Source organism: Epinephelus lanceolatus, chromosome 10, assembly GCF_041903045.1.
Source record: "Epinephelus lanceolatus isolate andai-2023 chromosome 10, ASM4190304v1, whole genome shotgun sequence".
Classification (NCBI taxonomy): Eukaryota; Metazoa; Chordata; class Actinopteri; order Perciformes; family Serranidae; genus Epinephelus; species Epinephelus lanceolatus.
Window position 1 is genome coordinate 22,580,071 of NC_135743.1, and position 25,691 is coordinate 22,605,761.

Genomic DNA, 25,691 nt, shown 5'->3' on the forward strand with positions numbered 1-25,691 from the left:
CCTTTGGGATAAATTAAGTTCTATTAAACTGAATTAAGTTAAATGATTGTTGATTATGAAATCATATTCCATAAAATGTGTCACTTGGTCAGGGGTCCTCAGTTTACTCAATGGGTCCTTAAGGAAAGGGTTGGACACAAGTGGTTTATATTCTTTTTTTAAATTTATTTTATCTGCATATGTTTTATTTAGTAAGTTGCTTGTTGTTGATCGCTCGGACCCGCAGTGCGCTCCAGGGTTCGCGCCAGCTATGTTCCCACATCATGTGATGTTGTTGAACACAGCAGCCACAGCCACAGAGACACTGTGAGGCTCAGTGTGTGGAATAGAAGGTATCCCAAAAGATATGTTCACCATCTTCCAAGCAGATCGGGTTGTCAGTCTTGCTGTAATTTACAGGTTGACCAAATTGAGACACTTTCTGGCGCTTGGTTTTCGCGATCGCTTGTGTTCTAGGATCTCTCCTCTTAACTCCTGGCTAACTCAAGTGAGCTCATGCTAGCTCGATAGTACCAGCACTCACCCAGGCTGAAGCTGGGGCGCAGCAGCAGCAGCAGCAGCAGCAGTAGTGGAGCTGGCCGACGATCATTTCCGACAGCTCCGTATGGATTTGACGTCGTTGCTTGATGTTTTACAAAGGGTCGATTACCGGTGATTTCGAGGATGGGGGAACCTTGTGACCTTAAGCACTTCGTAAAGTAAGTACTACGAGAGCCGCTGATTTTCACTTAGCGTTGTGTTAATTGTGATTTAGCCATCTTACTACACACAAGTAAGACAAAACATCAGTAACGTTAGCTAGCATGCTTAAAGCCGGTCGCACAGACTCGAGTGTGCGAGTCCATTATCCCCTCAAACGGAAACGTATCATCAAACCATCCCTGCTTTTTGGTTCACTCAGAAAAGTAACAAGCTTCCACACTGGTCGAGTAATTCATCACTTTGACTTCACATATGTGTCAAAGGTCGATAGATAAATCACAACTTAACAACAGTATCGTTAGCATAGTGGCTGCTAGTACGGTGCGAGTTAGCTAACCTAGCTAGCTTTAGCTCCTGATGCTAGTAGAGTTCCTCGGCTAACGTTAGCCGTCTTCGTTACAAACAAAGGTTTGTTTACCTCTACTGCGCAACCAAACCACCTGTTAAACGTCACAAATTATATTCCCAAGCATATAATCATTTGCTAGTTAACATTAACAGCAATGCCTATCCTTAGCAATACACAAGCTACAGCTATCTTTAAAGATGGCACACGAAAGCTCTCTGTTAACGTTAGCTTACCTAAGTTAGCCTAGCTGCTTCTGATAATTTTTGATAAACCAGCGCCACAGTGGTATAGCTAAGTTTATGTCACCTCAACTGCCCGCTAACAACTTGTATAAATGATGTAGTGTGACTAGATAATAAATCGTGATAAAATATTTAACTAAATTGATAGGTTTCCCATACACCCACTGCTCGTTTTCACAGTGGGGAGAGCCATCTTTTAAAGGCCATGTTTTGGCTGCATCCAGTTCTCCCGCACAGGCCATGCTTTAGTTAGTTTCCTTGTTTGCTTCAAACCAGTCACCGTTTATTTTCATCAGAGTGTCGATGTGTTCTTTCACCTAAATCCTCATCGTCAAGACAGTCTTTGTTTTCTGTAGGCCATTTGCTTGTGCTTTACATGTCTAATAATGAGATGCATGTCCTCCTCTCCCCCTGCATCCATGTTTTCATCTATCCTCGACCAGGGTAGTGCTATTTATAAACCATAGGTGAATGCATCCTGTTACTTTTGTTGTTGCTATGATGCAACTAAAGCGACAGCAGTAGAGAGAGATTACCAGCCCACCAAGCCGAGAAAAGAGGGAATCCTTGCCCCACAGCAGACATCAATATTAAAACGTGCAGCTGGTATCTCTGCCACATTGCAACGATAGATAACAGGGATCTCAGGAAAGGGACGTCTGCAGAAGTCACAAACACTTAACGGTTGAATGCATGTGACACCACTTACTTTTTGACATGGTGTACACATATATATAGTGTGTTTTGCAGAAGCCTCAGCCACTATTAAACGCTATCATGTAGATTGTCAACCATAAAGTTGATTTTCTCTATTTGATGATGTCAAAATTATAGAAGTTCCTAACAGAGTAAGCTGTTGTGGACAAGCAAGACTCAGTTCATTGCAACCCTATCTTTCTTTTTGTCAGGTGTGGCGTCACTGTGGAGGGCTCATTTCTCTGATTTTGGATTATTCTTGGCCAGCAGCCTCTTCAGGCCTACTAATCCTAGACGAGTTTCTCAATGGACACTCTGCTCAAGTCAGAGATCAGGTATTAGACAGCACAAACTCACAGTGTATGCCTTGTTTAAAGTAGTTTCATATGAAACTGGAAATTATATTAGCATGGTGTCTAAATTGTAGTCTGTTTTAGATGCAGTCTGTGCAGACATATCTGGCACCTAGTTATGTGACAATTAAAACTACAAGACTGTCCTCTGCAAAATGTTTTGGGCTCTTTTTTTCTATTTAGATATCGGATAACATGTCATAGGTTGTGTTTTGTGCATTGTAGCCACATACAGTATAGAGTATGATAGTGCCTGTGACTGTAATATGCAATGGTAGAAACACCTCAAAATAAAAAGTAAAGATATGTAATTTAAGTATTTTGCATGAACTAAATGACAGCATTAGGAACAGAGGTAATTTTAAGAGAGATAATGTCAGGTCCTGTGGTCAGGTATCAGTTTATGTCACCATATGTCAGCGATGGATGACCACAATGCTTGCTTTTGGATATTATGTTCAGTCATCATCACCGTTTATTTTATTAGCTTCGAGCATGAAACAGATCTGCATCACAGTTGGGAATAATGTTTCTATATTTGGTGTAAGGTATTTCTGCAACATCAAGATAAAAACATTAAGTTTTTGGTTCAGTAGGCCCAGTCCATTAATCATTTGACAGTAAGCTGCTCGGTCCCTTTCTATGTAACACAACGTCACAGTAGAAGTGTCTGATTTTGAAGGTCACAGAGAAAAAAGGAAACCTCAAAGGATTAATTGACCCAATTGTTGCCCAGCACCCATATCGAGCCTACCCTAAGGAAAACACACACACTTTTATAGGACAAAAGGAGGGACAAAAACCTAATTATTCATCCAGCTTACATGCTGAACACTTACATTTATGTTTCCTTGTTTTTTTTATGATTTCTTTAATCTTCCACTGCTTTTTTACTTTGTGTGTGTGTTTGTTTTAGCACCAGTTGCTAGCTCAACAATGTAGACAATCAAGCTATATGATACAAGTTGGGGCTTATTTCCACCCTTGTTAAAGGACCCTCACAGAAATTTATACTCTACATATTGTTTATAGTTTGGGGGCATAGTTAAGGTCTGCATACTCAGGTTTAGCGTTAAGAATACATATGAATGAAATAGATAGAAGAGTACTTCTCAGAATCACAAAGCTGGTTAAACTCATGTTCATCCCATCAACACCGATATTCGCTAGTGTTCTGGAAAAGTGAATGCTGCATCATTTTTTATGTGATACACTTAGTCTAATCTTTGCTAAATTAGGTATGATATGAAAAGTTTAAGACCATGAATGCATGTCTTGTAAGCTAGGCTATTACTGTGGAAGCTATTTCAATAGACACATATTTTAATATTTTGTAGTTAACAAAAAGCAGGGCTGTGATGCTAAAGTTTTTTTTTTTTTTGTACCGCGACAAAAAAGCAACATATCACTATGTTTTTACTGTTTACTGCCAATGCCCCAAGAGATTGTGATCTTAACTACAGCTTCAGTAATACATGCTGCAGCATAGAGACATGTAACCAATCAGAAAGTGCTTTGGGTGGTACATTGAGCAAGGCTATAGAGGGGTGGCTTTAGACAGAGGGGCTGCATCAGAGCCAAAGTTGTGCGTGTTTCAATAAATTTATTATATCAACTCAAAATAAAAACAAAAATAAAAGCAGCAATGTCGATGATGATTTCATCACCACGGTAGTGTCACATGACAGTGGTATTGCGGTGATGTGGTTATCATCAGCCCGAACAAAAGGTCTATTGTTTGACTTTCTCTGCATGTTGGCTCATTGTTAAGCACTGTAGCCTCACAATAAGAGACTGGTCCTGGGGTCGAATAACATTCATGTCCATCTTGTGCATGTTGTTTTCATGTTTACATGGGTTTCCTACATCTGCATCAGTTTTCTTCCACACCTGTTATGCTCGTGCTATCGAGCAAGGCACTGGTGTTATAACTGGAGTTAGGTCTTCGGCATTAGAGAATCAAGCTCCAAAATGGTTAAGCTAGATCAAACGCAAAAGGGATATTTCTCGGCAGGAATCATTATAATCCAGATTGGATTCAATTTAATACTGTTTTTTATGATATCCAGTGTGGCCCTTTGATGAATATGTGTATTTTAAACTGAGCTGTTTTATCATCCTGTCCTCAGAACAAAGCAGTTTAGATCTTGGCCTCAAGGTTTAGTGGATAAAATATTCAAAATCATCAACTTCATGCAGTATTTATGTACTGTAGAGCAAGAAACACCATTATATTGATACATTTTCGTGGAGAATACAGATTTTTTTTTACCACCATCATCAGACCACATAAAAGCTTTGTTATTCTTCAGTTTAAATAAATAACAAATGTTTATTTTTTGTATTCAGGTTATTGCTCAGCTATTCCAATGGTTTGTTCTTCGTGTAAAGTTTCGTATAACCCACTATAGGTGCAATCAATAGGCCAGTGAACCTGACAGTCACAGGAGTACTTCCTGTCATTTACCTGCCAATTCAAATCCATTACTTCCAGTCACTGTCTGTTTGTCACTGCACCAAGTTGAGCATGTAGCCTATACACATACTATGTTATGACTGTCAAGAGTTGGTGTCAATCCTATGAGTTTTGTTGCATGTCAGTTGTTCCCCCTTTTTCCTGAAAAATAGTTTAGACAGAACTCAAAAATGGATTCTATATATAAGTATTTTCTTTACATAAACTTTGAGACAAATCTTAAGTATGCTTTTTAACAATGAAACAGGCTTGCATTTCAAGATTTGGGAAAACAGAGTTACACAAGCAGTTGGTAGAAAAAGTACACCTAACACTGTTGTAAATTGGGCAGCAGATGTTGTGCTTCGAAGTCATTAACAGTTAGAGGCACACACATTATGTTCAGGGACATGTTTACAACCCAGAGAGAAGTGAGAGTTCTGGATTCTTATATCCCATCTGCTTATTTTAAAATTGTCAAAAAAAAGACAAGACAGAGAACATGAACAGTGTACATTAATGTCTGTCCATCTTCTCTTTTTTATGTTCCCATGATGCTCCTCTTTACCGCAGACAGGAGGGGAGTGATGCTTCGGTAAGTTTTAAGTAGCGTTAAAGACCCTTATCTCTAACTTCATGATTTTCAAAAGAACTCAAGTTACAATTGGTCTCTTTTTTATTGTAGGTAAAGGTGGAGGGCCTATCCAAGGCAGCTCTAATCAAAAGCCTGTCTCCCAGAGTCATGCTATCCAACCGTCTCTTGCCTAAAGGGACCAAGATGAAGGTCAACCTAGAGGATCAGGGCCGTCAGAAAGTATCCTTCAGCTTCTCACAAACCAAGAAGCCACTGCAGAGCCTGTTCTTCATCCCCGCCAGTCCTGACAAGTCTGTCACTGAGCCCAACGCTGCCTTGCCACAGGCAACCTCAGACAAAGGAGGGCAGAATACGGACAGCAAAACTGAGCAAAACCAGACACCCATGGTGCCAACATCAGTGACAGAGACACCTTCTCAAACACCAGTTTCCTCATCCACTAAACTGAAAACAGGCTTAGCAAAAATGCATTTCAAAAAGCAAATTCTCAGTGTCTCTGTGACTGAAGAGAAACCGACATCTGTTGTGCCAGAGGACCCGCAATCCCCTGAATTGCAGGTTCTGCAGAAATCTAAAAGTGTAACTGAATTTCCAACACCCCAGCCTCAGACTGTCGCCAGTGTCAACTCCTCTGAGAATGCTCACATTGAAGCCCCTGAGACAAGGGTAACCCCAAGCCTCAAGAAGCCAGCTGCTTCCTCAGGAAAAGAAGGAGAGAGTTCCAGTAGTGCTGAGCAGGATAGTAAGGTAGACAAAAGGAAAACCAGGTCCCAGTCTAGAAGTGCTCCCCCTGGCTCAGAATCTGATGCAGATTCAGGCCAGATGTCTTCCAGCCACAAATCAGTTGACTCCAAAAATAAAACAAACTCTGACAGCAGAAGCAAAGAGGTAAAAAAGTCTTCCTCTGGTTCACATGTGGATGAGAAGGAAAAAAGTTCCTCCAAGCGGTCCGAGAATCATGAAAGGTCTTCTAGCTACTCTAAATCAGACCGTGATTCTAGACGCACGTCATCACGTTCATCTCGATCAGACAAAGATCGCAGAAGGTCCAGGTCCAGATCACGGTCTAGATCGAGAGGGTCTCGAACAAGTTCATCTCACTCCAGGTCAGAGAGAACCAGAGGCGATAGAGGATCACGTTCCGAAAGGTCATACTATCATGATTCTGATCGGAGATCACATCGGAGTTCTCCACGCAGAGAGAGAAGACGTTCTCGCTCTCGCACTGACAGAACTCGGGACAGTTCTGACTCTGAGGATGACCATAGGAAGACAAGGACGAGGACAAGTGACTCCAGTAGATTGTCCACCCATTCAAGCTCACATAAAGAATCAAAATCATCTTCCTACTCCAAACCTGAAAAAACCTCAAAATCTGCGGATTCTCCTCACTCTTCAGAGTTTGATAAAAGAACACAATCGTCAAAGTCTGAAAGGACTTCAAAACGACTATCAGACTCTGATTCGCAGCGCAATCGCTCCCCTGATCTGGACTCCAGTTACCGGAAATCTAGCACCCATCACAAGTCAGAGACCAACAGCAAATCCTCTTCTTCCAGTATGCATACCCACTCTCAAACACATGAAAAACGTCAAAAAAGCAGCTCTAGTGACTCTGAGGCAGATCATAAGGGAAAATCACAGGCCTCTGACAGAAGCTCTGGCTCAGAAGAGAATTGTAAAAACTCCCAAAAGAAAGCTAGTCGGCCAGACTCAAAACAGACGACCCCTTCTAGATCTACTGTGAAAACCAGTGGACATGATAGACAATCAGATGATGTATTTCACAGCCCTGGCAAGACTCCATCGTGTGCAAACACCACAGAATTGTGTTCTCAGAGTGAAAAAGAAAAATCTCATTCCCAACAAGGTGGATATGAACATAGTGGTCAGGATTTTAAGGAAATGGTCTCATGCACTGATAAGAGTTTGCAAGAATCGTCATCCAAGAGATCGAAAGAAACAAAATCAGGTCTTGAAGTTGAGGATAGAAATGCTTCATCTATAACTCCTAGTGAAAGCCTAAAATTTGTAAATGTCACCCTGGAAAACTTGACCAATGTGAAGGATAGCCTTTCTTCTAATAAGCGACCACATGTGAACCCAGATGCAGCTGTCTTAAATTCATGCAGTAGTAATGATAGTATAACGTGCAACCAGGAAAAGAAAGTTGTTGATTGTTCACCAGGGCCAACATCCTCACTTGATACAGCAGATATACCCGTCACCCAAGATGTCCAGCAGAACACTAAACCAGAGATTGTTGAAGATTTGACAGTCGACAAGCCATCTGGTGCAAGTTTGCCGCTCAAATCGGATTCATCGTGTCTTGAATCTGAGGATCAGCCGACACGTCAACAGCAAAATGTGGATACTGTTAAAAAGAGCAGCAGTACTACCAAAAAGTCCAGGTGGGACATTGTTGGGCAGGATAGCTCAGAGAGTGAGAATTCTCAGAGGACACTTTGTACGGAGAGTAAGGCTTCTGTTAAAAAAGTGATCTCTGTCAAAAAAATAGAGTTTTCAAAAGACAATAGCCAACAAGACTCTGACATCAAAGATGCTAATCAGCAAGAAGCTAAAACACATTCCATAGGGGTGAAGCAGACTGAGATCTCTAAGCAGGAAGTCGGCTCAGACAGCACATCCGTGACCGACAAATACAAAGACCAAAGTGAGCCTTCACAAGCGAGCACCAGCAACGACCACTGTGACTTAAAACGGAGTGTCTCTCAAAAAACAAACACAGATGAGCATCTGCACGTAAATGATACATCACAAGCTGACAAAGCTGCACAGATGCAGAGTTGGAATGGTGATGACCATGAAGAAAAATCCAAGGGAGGTGCTCAGAAGAGCAAACCGAATAAGAGAACATTACTTAATCAGGTTGCATTAGGAGGACAGAGTGAGGTCAGTGATAGTGACAACTCCGAGTATGACTCTGATTGTGACGAGGCTATAAAACGGTTGCACTCTGTGGTGGTGGTGCCAAAGAATTCTTCCCTAACAGTGGATACACAGGACACAGGAGTTTCCCCATGCAGTCTAATGAATAGTTCAGAACTGCAGAATGTGAAAATTGATGAAGACTCAAATCAAATCAGCCCACAACAAAGGCAGGGGAGTTCTTCCGCAATTGTGGAGACCAGTGGTCTATGTGCAGATGTTAACGATTCATCCCATAGCAGCATGCTGTGTCAATCCCAGAGTAATATGATTGATAGCACCAGTCACTCGGAGGGCTCCAGCTCCATCAGTGTGCAACCTTACATGGCTGGTCACATCAGTGCTCATGGAAGTGCCACAGATCCTGCCCACAGCCTTGATAATTCCAGACAGTGTGAGCAAGGGCACAAACAGCACACTGTAAACAGCAGAGGTGAAAAGATATACTCCCATTACAAACATGATGATTTTTCCAATGCAGACAATATCAATGACCAGAATGGATTCAGCCTGGGTTGGGATTTTTCCCAACCAGAACAGCCCAGTAGTACATACCAGCAGCCTGATAGCAGTCACGGCCCACAGCTACCAAACACTAAACAGACAGAAACCTCTCCTAAGGGACAGGAGCACAGGCAGAGTAACGCCACCTGGAACCATCAATTCCCAAACGCACAGACTAGCAGACAACCCTACCTCCATATGCATGAACATTGGCATCAGGACCTTGCAGGTGAAATCCACCCCGACTCTCTAACTAATGACCAGGACGACTACAGTGGGGATAAATTATCTGAAGTGAGTAAAACAGCTGCTGAGTGCAGTGGACCTAACACTCCTGGATCATCAAGCTTTGTACAAGGTCATGAAATAAGCAGCAACAGCAGGGGCTCTGCTGTGCCTGACCCCCCTAGAGAGGACAATTTTAGACCCCACAGGGGCCGGGGCCCTCCCAAGAAAAGGCGTCCAGAGATTGAGTCAGATTCAGACAATGAGGCAGAAGCTGGGCCGGCAGCCAAGAAGGAGCGGCAAGGAGAGGCAGATGTCTCTAAAGAAAGTCATGTCAAAGCTGAGGTGCAGCGTCCATCACTCAGACTGGATGACTTTCAAGATGCCAATAAATGGAAGGACTTTGCCAAGTCTAAGAAGATGCCCCCTTACTTTGACTTGATTGAGGAGAACCTGTACTTGACTGAAAGGTAAGTTGTCGTCCATTATCATCGTCATTAACAAAACAAATTATTTGGTCAAAGACTGACCTCATAATAAAACATTCAAGTGCTTTCAGGCTTGGGCTTTGAAATGTATTTTTTTAAATGTTTTTTTTTTTTTTTTTCAGAAAAAAGAGCAAATCTCATCGAGACATCAAGAGAATGCAATGTGAGTGCCCAGTGCTGCCCAGAGAGGAGCGTTCAAAGGGAGTATTAGCATGTGGGGAAGATTGTTTAAACCGGCTGCTGATGATCGAGTGGTAAGTTGATTATTTTAGCTCATTTTAAATGAAACAATTTGCAAGGTTCCCAGAGGAAAACAAAATGACTTATTTTGAATTCTTAGGATTAAAATGATTGCACAATTAGTAGGGATGGGAATCGCCAGCGGACCCATGGTATCAAGCTACTTACGCCACAATATGATATCATTGCAATATGCTGAGTTTTGTGATTAAAATATATTGCGATTTTTGTTACCTTTTTTTCCAACTGCAAATTATTTCACCAAAGGAAAACTTTGTTAACATCCTTTTTACCTCATAAGATAAAGTTTTCAGTCTGTTCATCTGACTTTAATCTTTTTTATTGCAGCAAAATGTGATGCAAAGCAGACAGACTGACCAACACCATCATAAAACATGTCATAAATGCTGCATACACCTGACAAACTGAACTGTTGGCAGATTTAAAGCCCTCTGAGAGGCCATATTAAATGCATGAGTGAAACACCTCTCATGCAGGTACCCCGGTAACTGAATGGCAACACCCATGTTAGAAGTGTGTGTCACAACGAAAAGGTTTTTGTTGGCAATCCCCCATTCTTGTGCTGCATTTTGCAGGAGGTCTGCAATGTTTGCTCCAGTGTGACTTTAGTGTACTGCTTTAGTTTGGAGAACGTGAGACAGCAGTCGCCACTTCTCTGTGAGATAATGTGCAGTTATGGTCTCATATGAATCCACTGACCTTGAAGTTCAGGCGTCACAAGTTAATGCCACCCCTCCTGCAGTACTCAAAGATTTCTCAGCTTCATGCTTCACTTCTCTGCAGAGCTTGGGTATGGCATTGTTGGTGAAAGATGCCAGTACAGAGTCACATACCTTGGCTCTTGTGTTTTTAGCATGTATCAAAAGCCTTCGTTTTCAACAACGCTGTATGGACACAGATCCTTGCACATGAAGTAGGTGATGGAATGTGTTATTTCATCAGCTCTCTCAGAGCTGGATGGTAGGTCTGTCAAGCTAAGTCCAGTGTTGGTTGATTTTTCGGCAGAGCCGGTTTAGCATTAGCTTGGCTGTCAGCGGCTAACGCTCTCTCTGTGGTGGCTTGTGAGGTGAACCCCCAATATTCGTAGTATTCTCAGAGTTTTTTATATTCTCATATGACACTGCTTGCAAATTGCATCTATCATATACAAGTCTGTCTTTTCTTCTGTGTTAAAAAATCCAAAACAAGTCCAGATGTTTGATTTGAACACCGATAGCAAATTTCTAATTTCTTTCTCAGGTGCCTCCATCTTTTTTTGTTGAACCTACTGCAAAATATTGTTATACTGTGCTGTATCGATTTTTTTCCCCCCACCCCTAAAAATTCATGGAGAAAGCTAAAGATAAACACTGATCAAATACTGTTTTGTTAATTTCCTTTTTACACCGTGATAAATCTTACTCATTGCTTCAGCAATAGGAAATCTAGTAACGTGGTGTACCCAATAAGAACTGGACAAGAGTTGGTGTAAATCATGCTGTTTACCATTAAAATGTGGCATATTAAACAACAAAGTTAAGCTGTGTAGGAGACTGTTGGCATACACATGTTAACTAAAGAATATCTAATTGCTTTTTTGTCTTCGAACAATGATATTTTTCAGCTCCTCGCGGTGCCTGAATGGAGCCTACTGCTCTAACCGACGCTTTCAGATGAAGCAACATGCAGACTTCGAGGTTATTCTCACAGAGGACAAAGGCTGGGGACTGCGGGCAGCAAAAGACTTGGCTCCGTAAGTCTCTCTAAAAGCTCTCATAACATTTTTAAAAGCAGTTTAACACTAAAATTCACAAAATTAGTAGTTATTGTGGGGCTGCCTACTCTATGGGATGCTTTTAGGCTGCATAGTAAAGGTGTCCATGTTGTTGTTGTTTGTAGCATTCATTCATTCATTAACAGAGTAATTGCATTCCAAAACAAAATATGTGCCACTTGAACAGCTTGACACCAAAGCTTCTTTCATAAGAATATATAAATTGAAGGTTAAGAAGGAGGTTCATTGGTCATCTTAAGGTATTTTCTCACAAAACAATCACTTATGTGGATGGTATCATGTACATTATGGGAACAAAAAGCTGATAAACCACTGGCATCAACCCTTTATAAGAGAGTTAATTGATGTTCTTACAGACAGGATTATTGTCAAACTTTTTTGTTTTTATTGTTATCTCAGAAACACCTTTGTACTGGAGTACTGCGGGGAGGTATTGGACCACAAGGAGTTCAAAACAAGGGTGAAAGAATACGCTCGCAATAAGAACATCCACTACTACTTCATGTCTCTAAAGAATAACGAGGTAAGGCGTGACAATTCGTGGTAATATTTAAACTGCAGTGTGGTTTAATGATTCAGGTGAAGTGGCTGGCAGAAGTAGTTGATCGTGCGTTATGTCTCTTCAGATCATTGATGCAACACTGAAGGGTAATTGTTCTCGGTTTATGAACCATAGCTGCGAGCCCAACTGTGAGACCCAAAAGGTACAGCAGCAGCATAAATACAAGTCTTTCAGGTGAACTTACTGAAGGCTGACTTATCTAATGATGAGTTTTATCTCGTTCCAGTGGACTGTCAATGGCCAGCTCAGAGTCGGGTTCTTCACCACCAAGGCAGTAACTGCAGGAGCTGAACTGACGTTTGATTACCAGTTCCAGAGATACGGGTAATGTTTCTCTGCAGTTATATTTTACCCCACTTTGTGCTGTATGTATTGTGTTTCCTGTCTGAGAACACTTATATGGTATGTTGTGATATGTTAACATATATAGGTTTGTAAAGATTGGTTGCCTAACCTTTTTACTGACTGTTAAGCTGAGGTGATTTTCTTGTTATATATTTTTTCTACAGCAAAGAAGCACAGAAATGCTTCTGTGGGGCACCCAGCTGCAGAGGCTTCCTGGGTGGGGAGAACAGAGTTAGTGTTCGGGCAGCTGGTGGGAAGATGAAGAAAGACCGCAGTCGAAAGAGCGCTCTCACCACGGTCAGTTCTTTCAGTCATATTTGAAAGTGTGTCTTGTCATTTGTTTGCATCTGGCCGCCAGTGATGTTAATGTGGTTTCACTTCCACACGAGAATCACAACCACGATAACTTGACTCATCTTAAATTGGCATATTTCCTCTTTCAAATAAGTTTTTAACCATAGTGATGTAAGAATCGTATTGTGTGGATGCAAGCTAAAATGTCTCAAATTTCTGAACCAGTTTCTGAAAGACAAAGGTGTAATTTTGATGATGACATCACTTTGTCCTTCCTCAGGTTGATGAGGAGCTGGAGGCGTTACTGGAGAATGGAGAAGGCTTGTATGATGAGAAACAGGTTGTGTCTCTCTGCAGACTAATGGTCCGAGTGGAAACTATGGAGCAGAAACTCATCTGTCTCAAGCTCATACAAGTATGACCTGCTTGGTTGATGCCTTAATTGTATTGTTATATTTGTTATTATCATTTGCAGTGCGTAATTTGATATATTTGTCTTTCACAGGATACTCAAAATTCATCATGCCTCAAGCAGTTCCTGGACCATCATGGGTTGTCTTTGCTGTGGATCTTCATGGTGGAGCTTTCTGAAGCTAAAGGCAACAGTGCCAATAACATCAAACTGCAGCTAGAGGTGACATACATTGACTTTGCATTAAAACATTCACAATGTTGTTGCATTCTACTGAAATCCTCAGAGCCTTTGCTGATTAATAATTGATAATCTATGATTGTGTTTACAGATTATGAAGACCTTGGCAGTGCTGCCCATCTCAACTAAGAACATGTTGGAGGAGAGCCGAGTCCTGACCTTCATCCAGCGATGGGCCCAGACAAAAACTCTCCCTCACCCCGCTGAGATGGACGGCTACTCCAGTGAGAACACCTCCCGTGCTCAAACACCCCTCAACACTCCCGATGGTTCCTCCACCAAAATGGGACCAGAATTGGATGGCGACACCACCAAGCCTGCTGTGTACCGCCGCCTTAAAATCATCAGTGAGAACAGTCTGGACAGTGCGCTCTCTGATGCAAGCAAAGCATCTGACGGGAAGGAAGAAGAGGAGGAGGACGATGATGAGGAAGAAGATGAATCATCAAACGCAGGACTTCCTGAGAGCAAACAGTTGAAGGCAGAGCCAGTGTGCGAAGCTGCAGAACCAACGAAAGGAACGATGGAAGAGCCGGTGAAAGAGGAGGGTCAGGTCAAAGGGGAGAAAGAGGAAGAGACAGGGATGAGTTCAAGCAGTCAACAACAACCTCAAACTGAGGAAGTAAAAGAAAAAATGGAGTTGGATGTGGAGAAGGAGATTGAGATGAAAGAGGACACCAGTGACGGGCAGACGGATGAACCTGAGGGGCCAAAAGAGCCCAGTGAAGAACAGGAGAGTGGGGAGGAGCAGACCAGCGAGGCAGTGACAGAAAATGCTGAACTGGAAGTAGACCAGCCCAGCGTAAAAGTTCTTGAGCCAGAGAGCCAGTCCATCCAAACAGACGTTGCTGATGTTCCACCTGAGCCACCGTCAGAGAGTGTGGAAGCCCAGGCAGAGACACAAGAAGCTGAGAAACCTCCCCCTGGCAGTGAGGCACAACCTGGTGAATCTACCACTCATGCTGCCTCAAGCTCTGAGACTCCTGAGGCCAGTATACCCTCTGAGGTCACAGCAAACCCCGTGGACCCATCAGTGATAGGAACTCCTTCTCAGGATGAAGAGGAGGGTGTCTCGGATGTGGAGAGTGAAAGGAGTCAGGAGCCTCAACTCAGCGCTTTGGACATTAGTGGCATGGCTGCCAGGCTTCTGGACAGCTGGAAGGATCTGAAGGTGAGCTCAGACAGAGTCGCCTTTTAAAGATAGACTGTGAATCATGCATATAAATATAATCTGTTTGCAGACTACTGTTTGAAGTAAGAGTTGTGCTTGTCATTTCAGGAGGTGTACCGAATACCAAAGAAGAGTCAAGTGGAAAAAGAAGCAAATGGTAAGTTTAGTCTAATGTTGATTTTTTTTTTTTTTTTTTTTTTTTTGCCTAGAATTTCTTTCCATTTGAGTTTGACTGACTAGGATTTGTCACAGATCGCAGCCGGGATCGAGACATGGCTTTGACACCACGCACCACCTCTGGTAGCCGAGAGCGTGAAAGGGAGCGAGACAAGGAGAGGGACCGTGACAGAGACCGAGACCGAGATCGAGACCGTGACCGAGACCGAGATTATGACAGAGACAGGGATCGAGACTGGGACAGGGAGCGGGACAGAGACAGAGACAGAGACAGAGACAGAGATCGCGACCGGGACCGGGACCGTGACCGGGACCGAGTCTCCGACAAAACTCCACAACGCAGCACGGAGAGACGGAGGAGACGCTCCAGTTCTCCACCCTCATCTTACGAGAGGAGCAGCCGACGCACTGAGGAACGGTAAGAACTCTTGCGATTGGGGAAACATTGCGAACAGTGTCTTCCAAGTAGAGCTTTGATTCTCTGCCCATACCCAGTTGGGTATTTCTCAATATTTCCCAGAGCTTGATTCAGGTGGAGTCGCACCATTTTCCCGATTTCTAATTGAATTAATAAAGAGTTAGGTTTCACTTTCACTCTGCTTGTGGATCTGCTGCTCCGTCTCCTCAGACAGTGCCCAGAGTACACTTTGCTGCTCCGAGAGCGAGGTGCTCTGAATAACAGAATGGTATATTCCAACAGCGCTCTGAATTTATGAGCAGTCCAGCATGTGACTACTTACGAGTGCACCCTGTGTCTGTCACTGCACTGAAAAGACTTATGTTGACTTTACCTTAAACATTTTTTTCATAGTGTAAGTGAGCTTTGGCGATATGGCTGAAACCGCTATAAGGCATTGCCTATGACACGTATTTTATGGAAGAAGTTTTTCAAACTTTTTCAAACAAACACGCAGTGATAAAACACAAAATCGCCAAGTTATGTTTTATGTCACAACAAACATTTGGGCAAAATTGTCCGTAACCCCAACAAATTGATGTGATTCATAGTTTTTTTTTCTTTTGGTTTTGGTTATTGTAAAATTGGTCTTAAATTGCATTCCAAGTGGCATTAAAGTTCTTAATCAAGCTAGCTTTAAGCAGTCTTTAACTTTGGTCTTGTTCTCTGGATTTTTAAGGTTTGACCCATCTAACAGCAAGACACGAGGAGCTGGAGGCAAGGAGCGTAACAAGCTGTCCACAGAAGAGCGCAGAAAGCTGTTCGAGCAGGAAGTTGCTCAGCGGGAAGCCCAGAAACAACAACAGCTTCAACAACAGCAGCAGCAGCAACTTCAGACTATGGCTTATGACCCTTCTCTGGCGTATGCCTCCAGCCCTGGCTTCATCACCTACCCTCCTGGATATCCCATTCAGACCTTTGTGGATCCCTCCAACCCCAATGCAGGCAAAGTTCTGCTTCCTACTCCCGCAGTTGAACCCACTCTGAACTATGAACAGACACCTCCCCAGCGTCTTATATCAGATCTGGGACTGTCCTCTCCATCCTCCACTTCCCAGGCCACTCCAGTCTCCAGTCTTTCTCAGCACATCACCACCCCTGAACTCACCACTGGCAACCCCCAACAGTATGCCCAGCCAACTGTAGCAACCCAGGACGCAGGCGTAGCTGTCCTCTCTGTGCCTACCCAGGCAGCCCCTCAGGTACAGGGCCAGCAGAGCTACACTACTCTCTGGGATCCCACAACTCAGCAGGCAGTGACTGTGCAGACACAGCCTGCGCAGCAGTACGCCACGGCCCCAGCACAGGCTCAGACACAGACAGCCATCTATTACCAGGGTCAGCCATGCCAGACTATCTATAGCATCCCCACCGCCTACCCACAGGCCAACACTCCTGTCATACAGGTATGGTGCTCTTTGCGTCTATTTTGCTGTACTCAGATTTACTGATTTCTCTCGAGAGGATACAGTGTTGGAAAGCATAGATGATTTTTTTGCTATTAATGTGGACAACCCTTCATTTTAAGGGTGTAACAATTGAAAAAGTTTGTGGTTCGTATGTTAGTGTAATGGCCAAGTTAAGAGCTGCACAGCTCATTTGCATTTTAAATTTAGTACAGTTGTATCACATTAAACTTCATCAAATCATTAGAAATGTAGAATGGGTCAACCAGAACTAAGTTTTGCAGTAAGCAGTTTACTGTTGAGCTTTAAAGAGAAGCTGTCCTTTACAGCACAGCAAAAATAACAATGAATGCCCAACAGTCATAGCACTCCACTTGTGCATTGCAGCAGATACTCAACACACAGTTACTGATCTCTGAATGTCTAGAGTGATGTGTCTCACTGATGGTCTGATCTGATTGTGTCTTGTGTTTCTGAAGGCTTACACTGAACCCACAGCAAGCTACCTGCACAGTCAGCCTGTGTATCCTGGCCATCAGCAGGGAGTGGTGGTGCAGCAGGGAGGCACAGTCACCACCATTGTCACATCCCAAACTGTCCAACAGGTAATAAATACAAAATCTGTGTTAAAATTCAGGGTTCCCACAGTCATTAACAACCTGGGGAAGTCATGGAATTAGTGACATCTTTTTAAGTTTTGAAGAAGACTTGGAAATTTGTTGTGTGTAATGAAATTGTTACAATAATTCTCCATGGATAACCTTTTACGTCATTTAAGATAACAGTAGAATCATTTCTGCGTCTGTTAACGTCATGTAGATCTAATATGTGTTAATGTGTGACAACATTTTGTTTACCATAACGTACGTTTCTTCGTTTAAATTTGACATGTGTGAATAAGAGAAAAATAATGCTGCTGACAGTGTGATTTCACATGTAGGATAATGAATCCCAATGTTTCCCTTTCTATGATATGCACTACTACTCCTAATTCTTATTATTATTATTATGGGCACTTGAAAAGTAGTGGAATTAGTGGAAACAGGATAATGGGGCAAGATACATCTGACTGATAATTAACAACTGTACATCATTAGTTAAGGAACAATATATAGACTCTTAAGCAACATGTGGTAACATTGCAGAGTCACTGTTTTGAAGGATGCAATAGTTTATTGGGCTGTTTAAGTCTGCATTTTGACGATCTTTGGGATTTCAGAAATCTATATTATGTGACGTGATTTTGAGAAACCCTTCTGTCTCACTGTGGCCACAAGGGGGCAGTATACATCTGAATTTTGCAGCTTGTAAGAGCTACAGTATGTGGTTCCTGTCTCACATAATGACACAGTTCCTGCTAAGATATGACTTAAGTTACAACAAATAAAGAAAAGAGCTCAGTGGGCTCCATTTGTGAAAAGGAATCTAAATGCAATCATCTATAACTTTAAACTACAATTGTCAAAAAAAGGCAGCTTTAGTGAATTAAGTTTTTTCTTTTAGCAAAGTCCAAAAGAGGTAATCCAAAGTGAAGCTACAGGGATTTTCTGCTAATGCTTATTTTCTGTTTCTTCTCCTCTGCAGGAAATGATTGTACCCAACAATGTGATAGATTTGCCTCCTCCCTCTCCCCCCAAACCCAAAACTATCGTCCTACCTCCCAACTGGAAAGTGGCCCGGGACAATGAAGGCAAGATCTACTACTACCATATTGTCACAAGGTGGGTATTGCTGTGTGTCTGTGAAGTGTGTTTTTGTACCTCTATGAACCCCCTCCTCCTCCTCCTCTGCATTGCATTTCTATCTGACATTACTCCTCTCTGTGCATCAGGCAAACACAGTGGGACCCTCCAATCTGGGATGGAAGTAGCGACAACACTAGTGTGGACCATGAATCTGAGATGGACCTGGGAACACCCACTTATGACGAGAATCCCTCCAAGGTGAGCACTCGTCATTTTTATGTGCGCTGTGAAATGTGAAATATGTGTAGCAGTTGACACTTCTGGGTTTTTTTTTTAAATAGTAGCTGCATAGTGACCAAAAAAATCTGTTTCCTCATTTAACAATGAGGAAGAATTCTCTTCGCTTTTTCGTTTGGTTCCCAGAAAGTTTGTGCTTGGATGCAGAACATGATTATAGTGTTTGTTCCTTGAGGTAATTGAAGATGCTGCACCAGTGATTACTTTCAGCTGTGTCTCAAGGGGGAAAAAAAGAAAAACTCTGAGCACGACACCACATTCAGCGAGTGTTATGTCCTCGCAGATGACTCCTCCTCGCAAAATGGCTTCATCAGAATCTACATGGAGACAAAGATTTAAAGAGAGATCCCACTCACTCCACCCCCAGCTCAGCTGTCTGTCCCTTAGCCTCGAGGCTGTAAGGGGAGGGGTGGCTCAGCTCATCTCTTCTTCCTTTGCCTCGTTTGTTTTCCATCTTCATTTTTATCCTGACTTTGTGGATAATAGAAACCATCTGGAAGACCCAGCATTCATTTATTTGTGGTTTCTTGTGTTATAGTTTAACTACGCAAGTGTCCCTTTTTGTCTCTTTTAAAAAGATGTAATAGAGTCGGAAAAAAAGCGTCAAAAACTGAGATGGAGAGATTCATGTTTTTCATGCAGCGTTTCCCGCCAAGAACAGCTACAAGGTCATGGACCATTTCCCAGCATGTGTTTAGACTGTGGTGGTGTCCACATCCAGTGCTCGAAACTATGGCACATGCTCTGCACTTGTAAAGCATCCGATTTCACAGTTTCTGGATTCCTGGCCCTGGCACTGTGTTTGTGTGAATCCTTGGTGCTTGCTTTTGCTCCTTACCACTTTGTTGTGGGTATACGCAGTCAGCTGTTGCCTGCTTGCCTTTGTAGTTGAAGGCTGGTGCCGGAGGGGCAGCATCCTGGCAGGATATCCCTGCTTTGTGTCAAGTGGCTGGTGAGCAGGTGCTGTTTGATGCCCCACTGACCTTGATAGCTACTGTTTTGCAGCCAGTTGCCATGTTTGATTGAGATGATTCACAGGTGGGGCCTCACTTGAGATTTTAATTGTGGAAAATTACCCTGCTGGGTTATGTCAGTATGACATGTTATTACTGTCTTCCTCTATAGCTGAGAAAATGACTGACAAACTGATGAAAGAATGAGATGGTAATTCGTTTGTGACACGTTATCCTTTAAAGGGATAGCTTGGATTTTTTCAAGTAGGACTGTATGAGGTACTTGCATCCATAGTCAGTGTATTACCTACATTAGATGGTGGTTGGTGCACCCCCAGTTTGGAGAAACAGAAGCCCTTTTTAGATACGAATTGTGCAAATTAGCAGGAAAGCCCAATCAGTGTTTTTTCAGTATTGGCAGTATAAAAACAAAATCCGGGAGTGCAGCAAAATGCCGCCTACCTACTTTTGTTTATACAGAATGTGCCTTTTTCGGGGCAATGGGGGGCGTGAGCAAGTAACAAGACGTGTAGCTCAGCGTGTGACGTAAACAGTGACGTGGGAGGGAAGCCGCGGCTAGTCAGGAGGCGATTCTCTCGTAAGTCGGCCCGTCCTTCACCGTCATCTGACGGTTAATGGCCTCTTCGTTTGCGAGGGCAAGGAGGGCGCGCAATGCCATGTCTCCCCAGTTGCTCATCTTTACAGTGTCTGTTGCTGCTCGCTAATTCGTGCTATCAGCTGTTTCCTATTTATCCACCACCAGTGGCTCGCTCGTGCAGCATTATCAACAGCTCCTACCACAAGTCTTCAACAGCCCCTCCCGTTGTGGAAGGCCACCTCGGTTTGTTTAAACTGAAAGGGTTCCGCCAATATGACTACCCTACGAGGCGGAAAATTGGGCGTCTCCGATCAACTCGCCATTCCGCCTCTGTGTGTCTGAACGCTCGCAGCTTGCTGTAGACGTGGGGCAGCAACAAAATGAATTTTAGCCACCTAAAACACTCAATACCAGTTTAAGTGTACACTATATTTAGAATAGTTTCACCACTCAACTTTGCTGTCAGACAGCCCTTTCCATCGGGGAACTGAAGCCATTATCCATGCCCTCTTCCCAGACACCAGACTCCATTGAGAAATGCACTAATTTTACCTCACAGAAGACGGGTGTTGTTGGTCTACTGCTGCCTTGATTGGTTAGTTAGTTTGTATTATTGTTTGAGTTTGGAGTTTTAAATGGTTACTTTAGATTCAGAACATTCACAAACTAATCGACCGAGGCAGCGATAGACCAGCTCCATACTCCAGTATTCTGTGAGGTAAAATTACTGTTTTTGTCAGTGGAGTTTGGTGGCATTGACAAGACCATAAATGGATATAACAGCTTCAGTTACCTGTTAGAAAGGGCTGTCTGGCAGCAAGGTAAAAATGCTCTGAATATAGCACACACTTAAACTGATATTGGTTTTTTTAGGTGGCTGAAATATGTTTTGCTGCTGCCCCCCTCCGCAGCAGCAAATTGCTTAGTCTCTGTGGCAGAACTCCTTCCTGCTTCTCCAAACTGTGGGTGTGCCGACCGCCATCTACTGCAGATGATAAACTGACTGTGGATAAGGCCCTTATACAACCCTGCTTCAGAAAATCCAAACTATCCCTTTAATGTGAAACAAACAAAACTTGTTTGCTAAAAAGCAGTTCAATCATCTCATCCATCTCTCTTTGTGTTTTCACAATGTTGTTACAGTTTTCCACAAAGACAGCTGAAGCAGACACTTCGAGTGAGCTGGCTAAAAAGAGTAAAGAGACATTTCGCAAAGAGGTGAGCCAGAGTCTCTGTAAACAATGTCCGCAGCAATGTTATTTAACTCCAGATGTTTTTAAGTTCCAAACCTCTTCTAGCCACCCATGCAAGTTTCCATTTGTTCCCACATATTCTTCGCTTCTTAACAAGTCTTTTTGCATGTGTGTGTATGTTACTCAGATGTCTCAGTTCATAGTGCAGTGTCTAAATCCTTATCGGAAACCAGACTGCAAACTTGGACGCATCAGCAACACAGAAGACTTCAAACACCTGGCTAGAAAGGTAAGATTAAACAAGATGTTTACACATGCACTTAGAGCGTCTATTAATGCAGAGAAGCTATAAACCTTGGCCCCCGCCTGGTCAGACACAATTAAAGTATTGGTCAGCTTTAAACTTAAAAGGCAAAGTTTTCCTCAAACCAGAGCTAAATAGTTGAGCTCCAACGATTTCTTTTTCCAGCCACATGTTTTTGTATTGTGCCTCTGGAAGAGACTAAAAACACATTGTACATGTAAACTATTATCTCCCTCGCTTTTGTTTTACTCATTCCTTTCTAAAAGCTCTTTGCAACCAGCGTTTCTTCAAAGAGCAGCATTCTTTTTGTTTTTTTTCCCCCAAGGTTCCTGGTAGGTCCATGGATTGTGTATGTAGGGAGTGGTTTGCGCTGAGTGCCACTCGGACATACCAGGACTCTGAGCACATGGGCACAATAAACAGAAAGACGAGTTGGGCTTCGCTCATTTAGAGATTGCATTTTTATTGTCTCAAATTATAAAGGGCAAAGTCACTACAAGAGAATTAACCATCCAACCACTCCACCGCAACTTACATATACATTGTAATTATATAATTAACTGTAGTCTGGTGACAAGAAACATGTCTGACTCTTTCCCCATCTCTGCCCATTCCTCCAGCTAACTCACGGAGTTATGAATAAGGAGCTGAAAGCTTGCAACAATCCTGAGGACCTTGAGTGTAACGAGAATGTGAAGCACAAGACCAAGGAGTACATCAAGAAGTACATGCAGAGATTCGGCCCCGTGTACAGGCCCAAGGAGGACACAGAGGTGTACTAGCCTCAGTGGCCACAGATGTTACTCTTGCTCTGTGCGAACACCGGAGAAGCACACATTTGCCTTTCCATTCACTCCTTCATGTATGTTACTGGCCAGCCTGAGCTGTGAAGTAGTTTCTTACGCATATTTATGACTAAGAATTGCACTGCTGCCCAAGAAGCTCTCCAGGCCCGGTGGATCACGGAGGAGCCCCGTTCTTGAGACTGGCGGAGACTCGAGTGTCGGTGAACGACCCCGAAAGCTCCAGGTGCAGTGTTCTCGAAGGACGACACTGCGGGGTGCTACAGAGACTAACGTTCTCACTGACTGTTTGATTTTAAGCATTTGGGTTTTTTTTTCCATTTGTGGTTCTTAAATGTTCTCCAGATGATCACCTGAATTCCACTTTTTAAACTCTTGTAGTCCTGAACGAGGATTACTCAATTGAATCTTTGGTATCATATTTATCAGAGTTAGTTTGTTACTTTCCACTGTTAAAAATGGATCAATGACCCAACAGTCCAGTCCCTTCTCCCCCCCCCTCCCACTTCCTTTTTCATGTTTTCATGCTTCAACCCCCCACCACTGACTCTGTATCTGGTGCTGCTTTTAACTGGGCTGTGGAGGTCCAAGCTTCCACTCCTCAAACCCTGCCTTCTTAACCACGAGACTTTGGAGCCTCTGTTGTTTTATGAATGCATGATGTAGGCTGAGGTCAGTTTGGTATCCTTATGGAAATTCCTACGTTTTCCACATGTCCTGCTTCAAGTAATATGCCCTCACCAGGATGAGCTTCACTCACAATACACTTAGGGATCAGCCAGTAACCAGCAGGTTGGCATAGTGATCATTATGTCTTTTATAAAGTTATGTATAATAATGGGAGCAGGGTTTGAATGCTGTGTTTGATGTGCTGTTTAGCTGTGTATCAGATTTTCCCCCCCATTTCCTGTCCAACCCCTCTCCCGACTTGTCCTGCCCCTGTTTCCTCCTCTCGCAGGAATAAGGTTGAAAATGAAAGTTGTAGGATTTCAGTTTTAACCGTTTCTAAACATCTTGTGTGTTCTCGTTCTTATTTTTTTAATCAGTCCTCGTTAGACGACACATAGGCCGGCCTTGTTTCACAAACTGTCATTCATTAATTCCCAAGATTTTTACGGTTGTCAGAGTAGGCTCATTAGCATTAGGTCATTAATTTGTTGCAGGTTATTAAATTGCATTGAAAGTTCCAACATATGTACATTGCTTTATATGTGAATATATTGAATAATAGTTTTGGGAATGTTTAAATAAGCAGACACTTTGTAAAAGGACTATCATTTCATGATTGAAAGTGTAAATAATATGTAAAGTTACCAAAGCTGTACGCAGGAGAGTAGGGGTCAGGGAGCACAGCGAGCCCACCCATCCTCACCAGCTCAGCCCTCCTGATGCAGTTCCCACATCAGTCTGTCAGAACTTAGGAAACCCGCTGACTCACAGCCCTCCATTTTATTTCAGTGGCGGGGGAGATTTTCATGTTTCTTTTTTTTCTGTTTGTTTATTATTATTTTTCTATGTACAAAGTAAGTTTCACCCAACTCTACTGTAAGTATTGTGTAAGCACATTGTCATACGGAGTGTACAAACATTTTAAAAGATAATAAACTTTTTTGTAAAATTATATCCCTGCTGTGCAGTTAAATTGGGTGTCAGTTAAACAGATCTGAGCAAATGTGAGTGACCTCTGTTACATGATGAACTGCTGAGTGCACACCCAATCCCGTTTTAGATTGGCTCCCTCCTCTAATAATGGGTGCACACGGCATGAGTGCCACTACATCGCGTACGCAGTGTTGAGCCAGATGTTTGGCCCCAGTAAAGGGAATCAAAGTGATCGACTGCCTTCATTAGAGATGCTCTGTGCACTCTAAATATGGAGACCCGTGACGAGTGGAGAGAGGCGCTGCTCTGCTTCCTCCTCTCTCGCCGGTCCCAACCCCCCTCCCAGTGTGTGCACATTCCGCAGCCCCATGCCTGTGTGCTCCAGACCGCAGTTAAGCAGTCCCGTCTGGAGTGTGTGACGGCATGTAACACTGCCCTAGGCCATGCAAGATGCCTGCTCCCACTTAGAGCCCGAATGCAAAGAGATCATTAACAGATTTGAGTTCAGAGCGGAGCAGAGGGGGAGCAGGAATCAGATTGTGCCTCGGAGAGAAAGAGGAAACTTTCCTGCAGAATATTTTGGACGGAGCCATTATTTTCATTTCACCCTCAAATTATTAAATACCTCTTAACTGATTTCCCTCAGGGTTTTGGATAGGAAATGTTCTTATATACTAAATCCCTTGATAAGGGGTAGTATATTCCAAATATGTCCAAACTTCCTCCCTGTGTTATTCATCAAGTGGGTTTTATGATTTACTGTAAATGACAGACATGTCTGTAGTAATGTGGTTGTGGTCCAGTAATTTTCATATTTCTGTGAACGTTAAAAAAGAAAAAAATGTTGGTGTTGCTATAAATATAAAGGCACATGACGTCCAAATTACATAAGAAATGCCTGATTTGATCCTAAACTGCTAATTGTTTAGGGTCTATGGGAGGTACAACACAAAGATATCTGATAATAAATCTCTAAGTATCAACCCACTTGTACACTCTCAACCTTATCAGATGAACTCAAGTGCCCCCTAATTGTCAACACCATTTATTCTTGCTATTTTAAATGTATTAATTTAATTTTAGCTGCTACTTCAAACATTTAGCCATTTATTGCTTTTAGCTATTTCAGCTATTTATCTATTACTTTTCACTAACTTTATTTATTTTCACTATTTATCCATTAATTTATGCTAACTATTTCAGCTGTACTTTTAGATATTTGAATTGTTAATCCATCACATGTATCCATACATTTTAGGTAGTTCACTATGTATTAGTTTATGATAACTGTGTCAACTCTAACTCTAGCTGATTATTTCAACTTTTTAGGGAGTGTTTGTTATTTCTGACAGGAGAGGGGTTTGGGGAAACTTGGGGCGGCAAGTCAAATATTTTGTAAGCACTGCAAACGGACTCATGTTTTATATTTTGGCTTAAGGGAGGGACTTGTAACTTTAGATGGTGATATTTTGTATTTTTTTAGGTACCATCTGAACCCTAAATTCTAGTCATGTGTTTGAAAGGCAGGTTTTGTTTAAAAATTTCCAAAATTACACCAAACAGCCAGAAACTATAAAACAGAAATCATCAATGAATTTT

General features: G+C 42.6%; 1 protein-coding gene across 5 annotated transcripts; it reads left to right on the forward strand.

The window, feature by feature from the left end:
- Nucleotides 1–269: 269 nt before the first annotated feature.
- Nucleotides 270–24,113, forward strand: setd2 (SET domain containing 2, histone lysine methyltransferase). 5 transcript variants are annotated; one of them, XM_033640392.2, is made up of 22 exons: nucleotides 270–698; nucleotides 2,202–2,324; nucleotides 5,371–5,392; nucleotides 5,483–9,540; nucleotides 9,681–9,812; nucleotides 11,423–11,551; nucleotides 11,993–12,116; nucleotides 12,220–12,297; nucleotides 12,382–12,479; nucleotides 12,665–12,797; nucleotides 13,075–13,209; nucleotides 13,300–13,428; nucleotides 13,538–14,617; nucleotides 14,726–14,774; nucleotides 14,870–15,212; nucleotides 15,931–16,657; nucleotides 17,137–17,262; nucleotides 18,242–18,378; nucleotides 18,489–18,600; nucleotides 21,334–21,408; nucleotides 21,571–21,672; nucleotides 22,308–24,113. In XM_033640392.2, exons 2-22 carry the CDS (start codon nucleotides 2,296–2,298, stop codon nucleotides 22,467–22,469), a joined length of 7,980 nt encoding a protein of 2,659 aa, XP_033496283.1. In that variant the 5' UTR covers nucleotides 270–698; nucleotides 2,202–2,295; the 3' UTR covers nucleotides 22,470–24,113. The 5 variants fall into 5 exon arrangements, with proteins under 5 accessions (XP_033496283.1, XP_078027900.1, XP_033496282.1 ...); XM_078171774.1 differs by lacking the exon at nucleotides 2,202–2,324 and having other exon boundaries at nucleotides 280–332; XM_033640391.2 differs by lacking the exon at nucleotides 2,202–2,324 and having other exon boundaries at nucleotides 524–698.
- The last annotated feature ends 1,578 nt before the right edge of the window (nucleotides 24,114–25,691 follow it).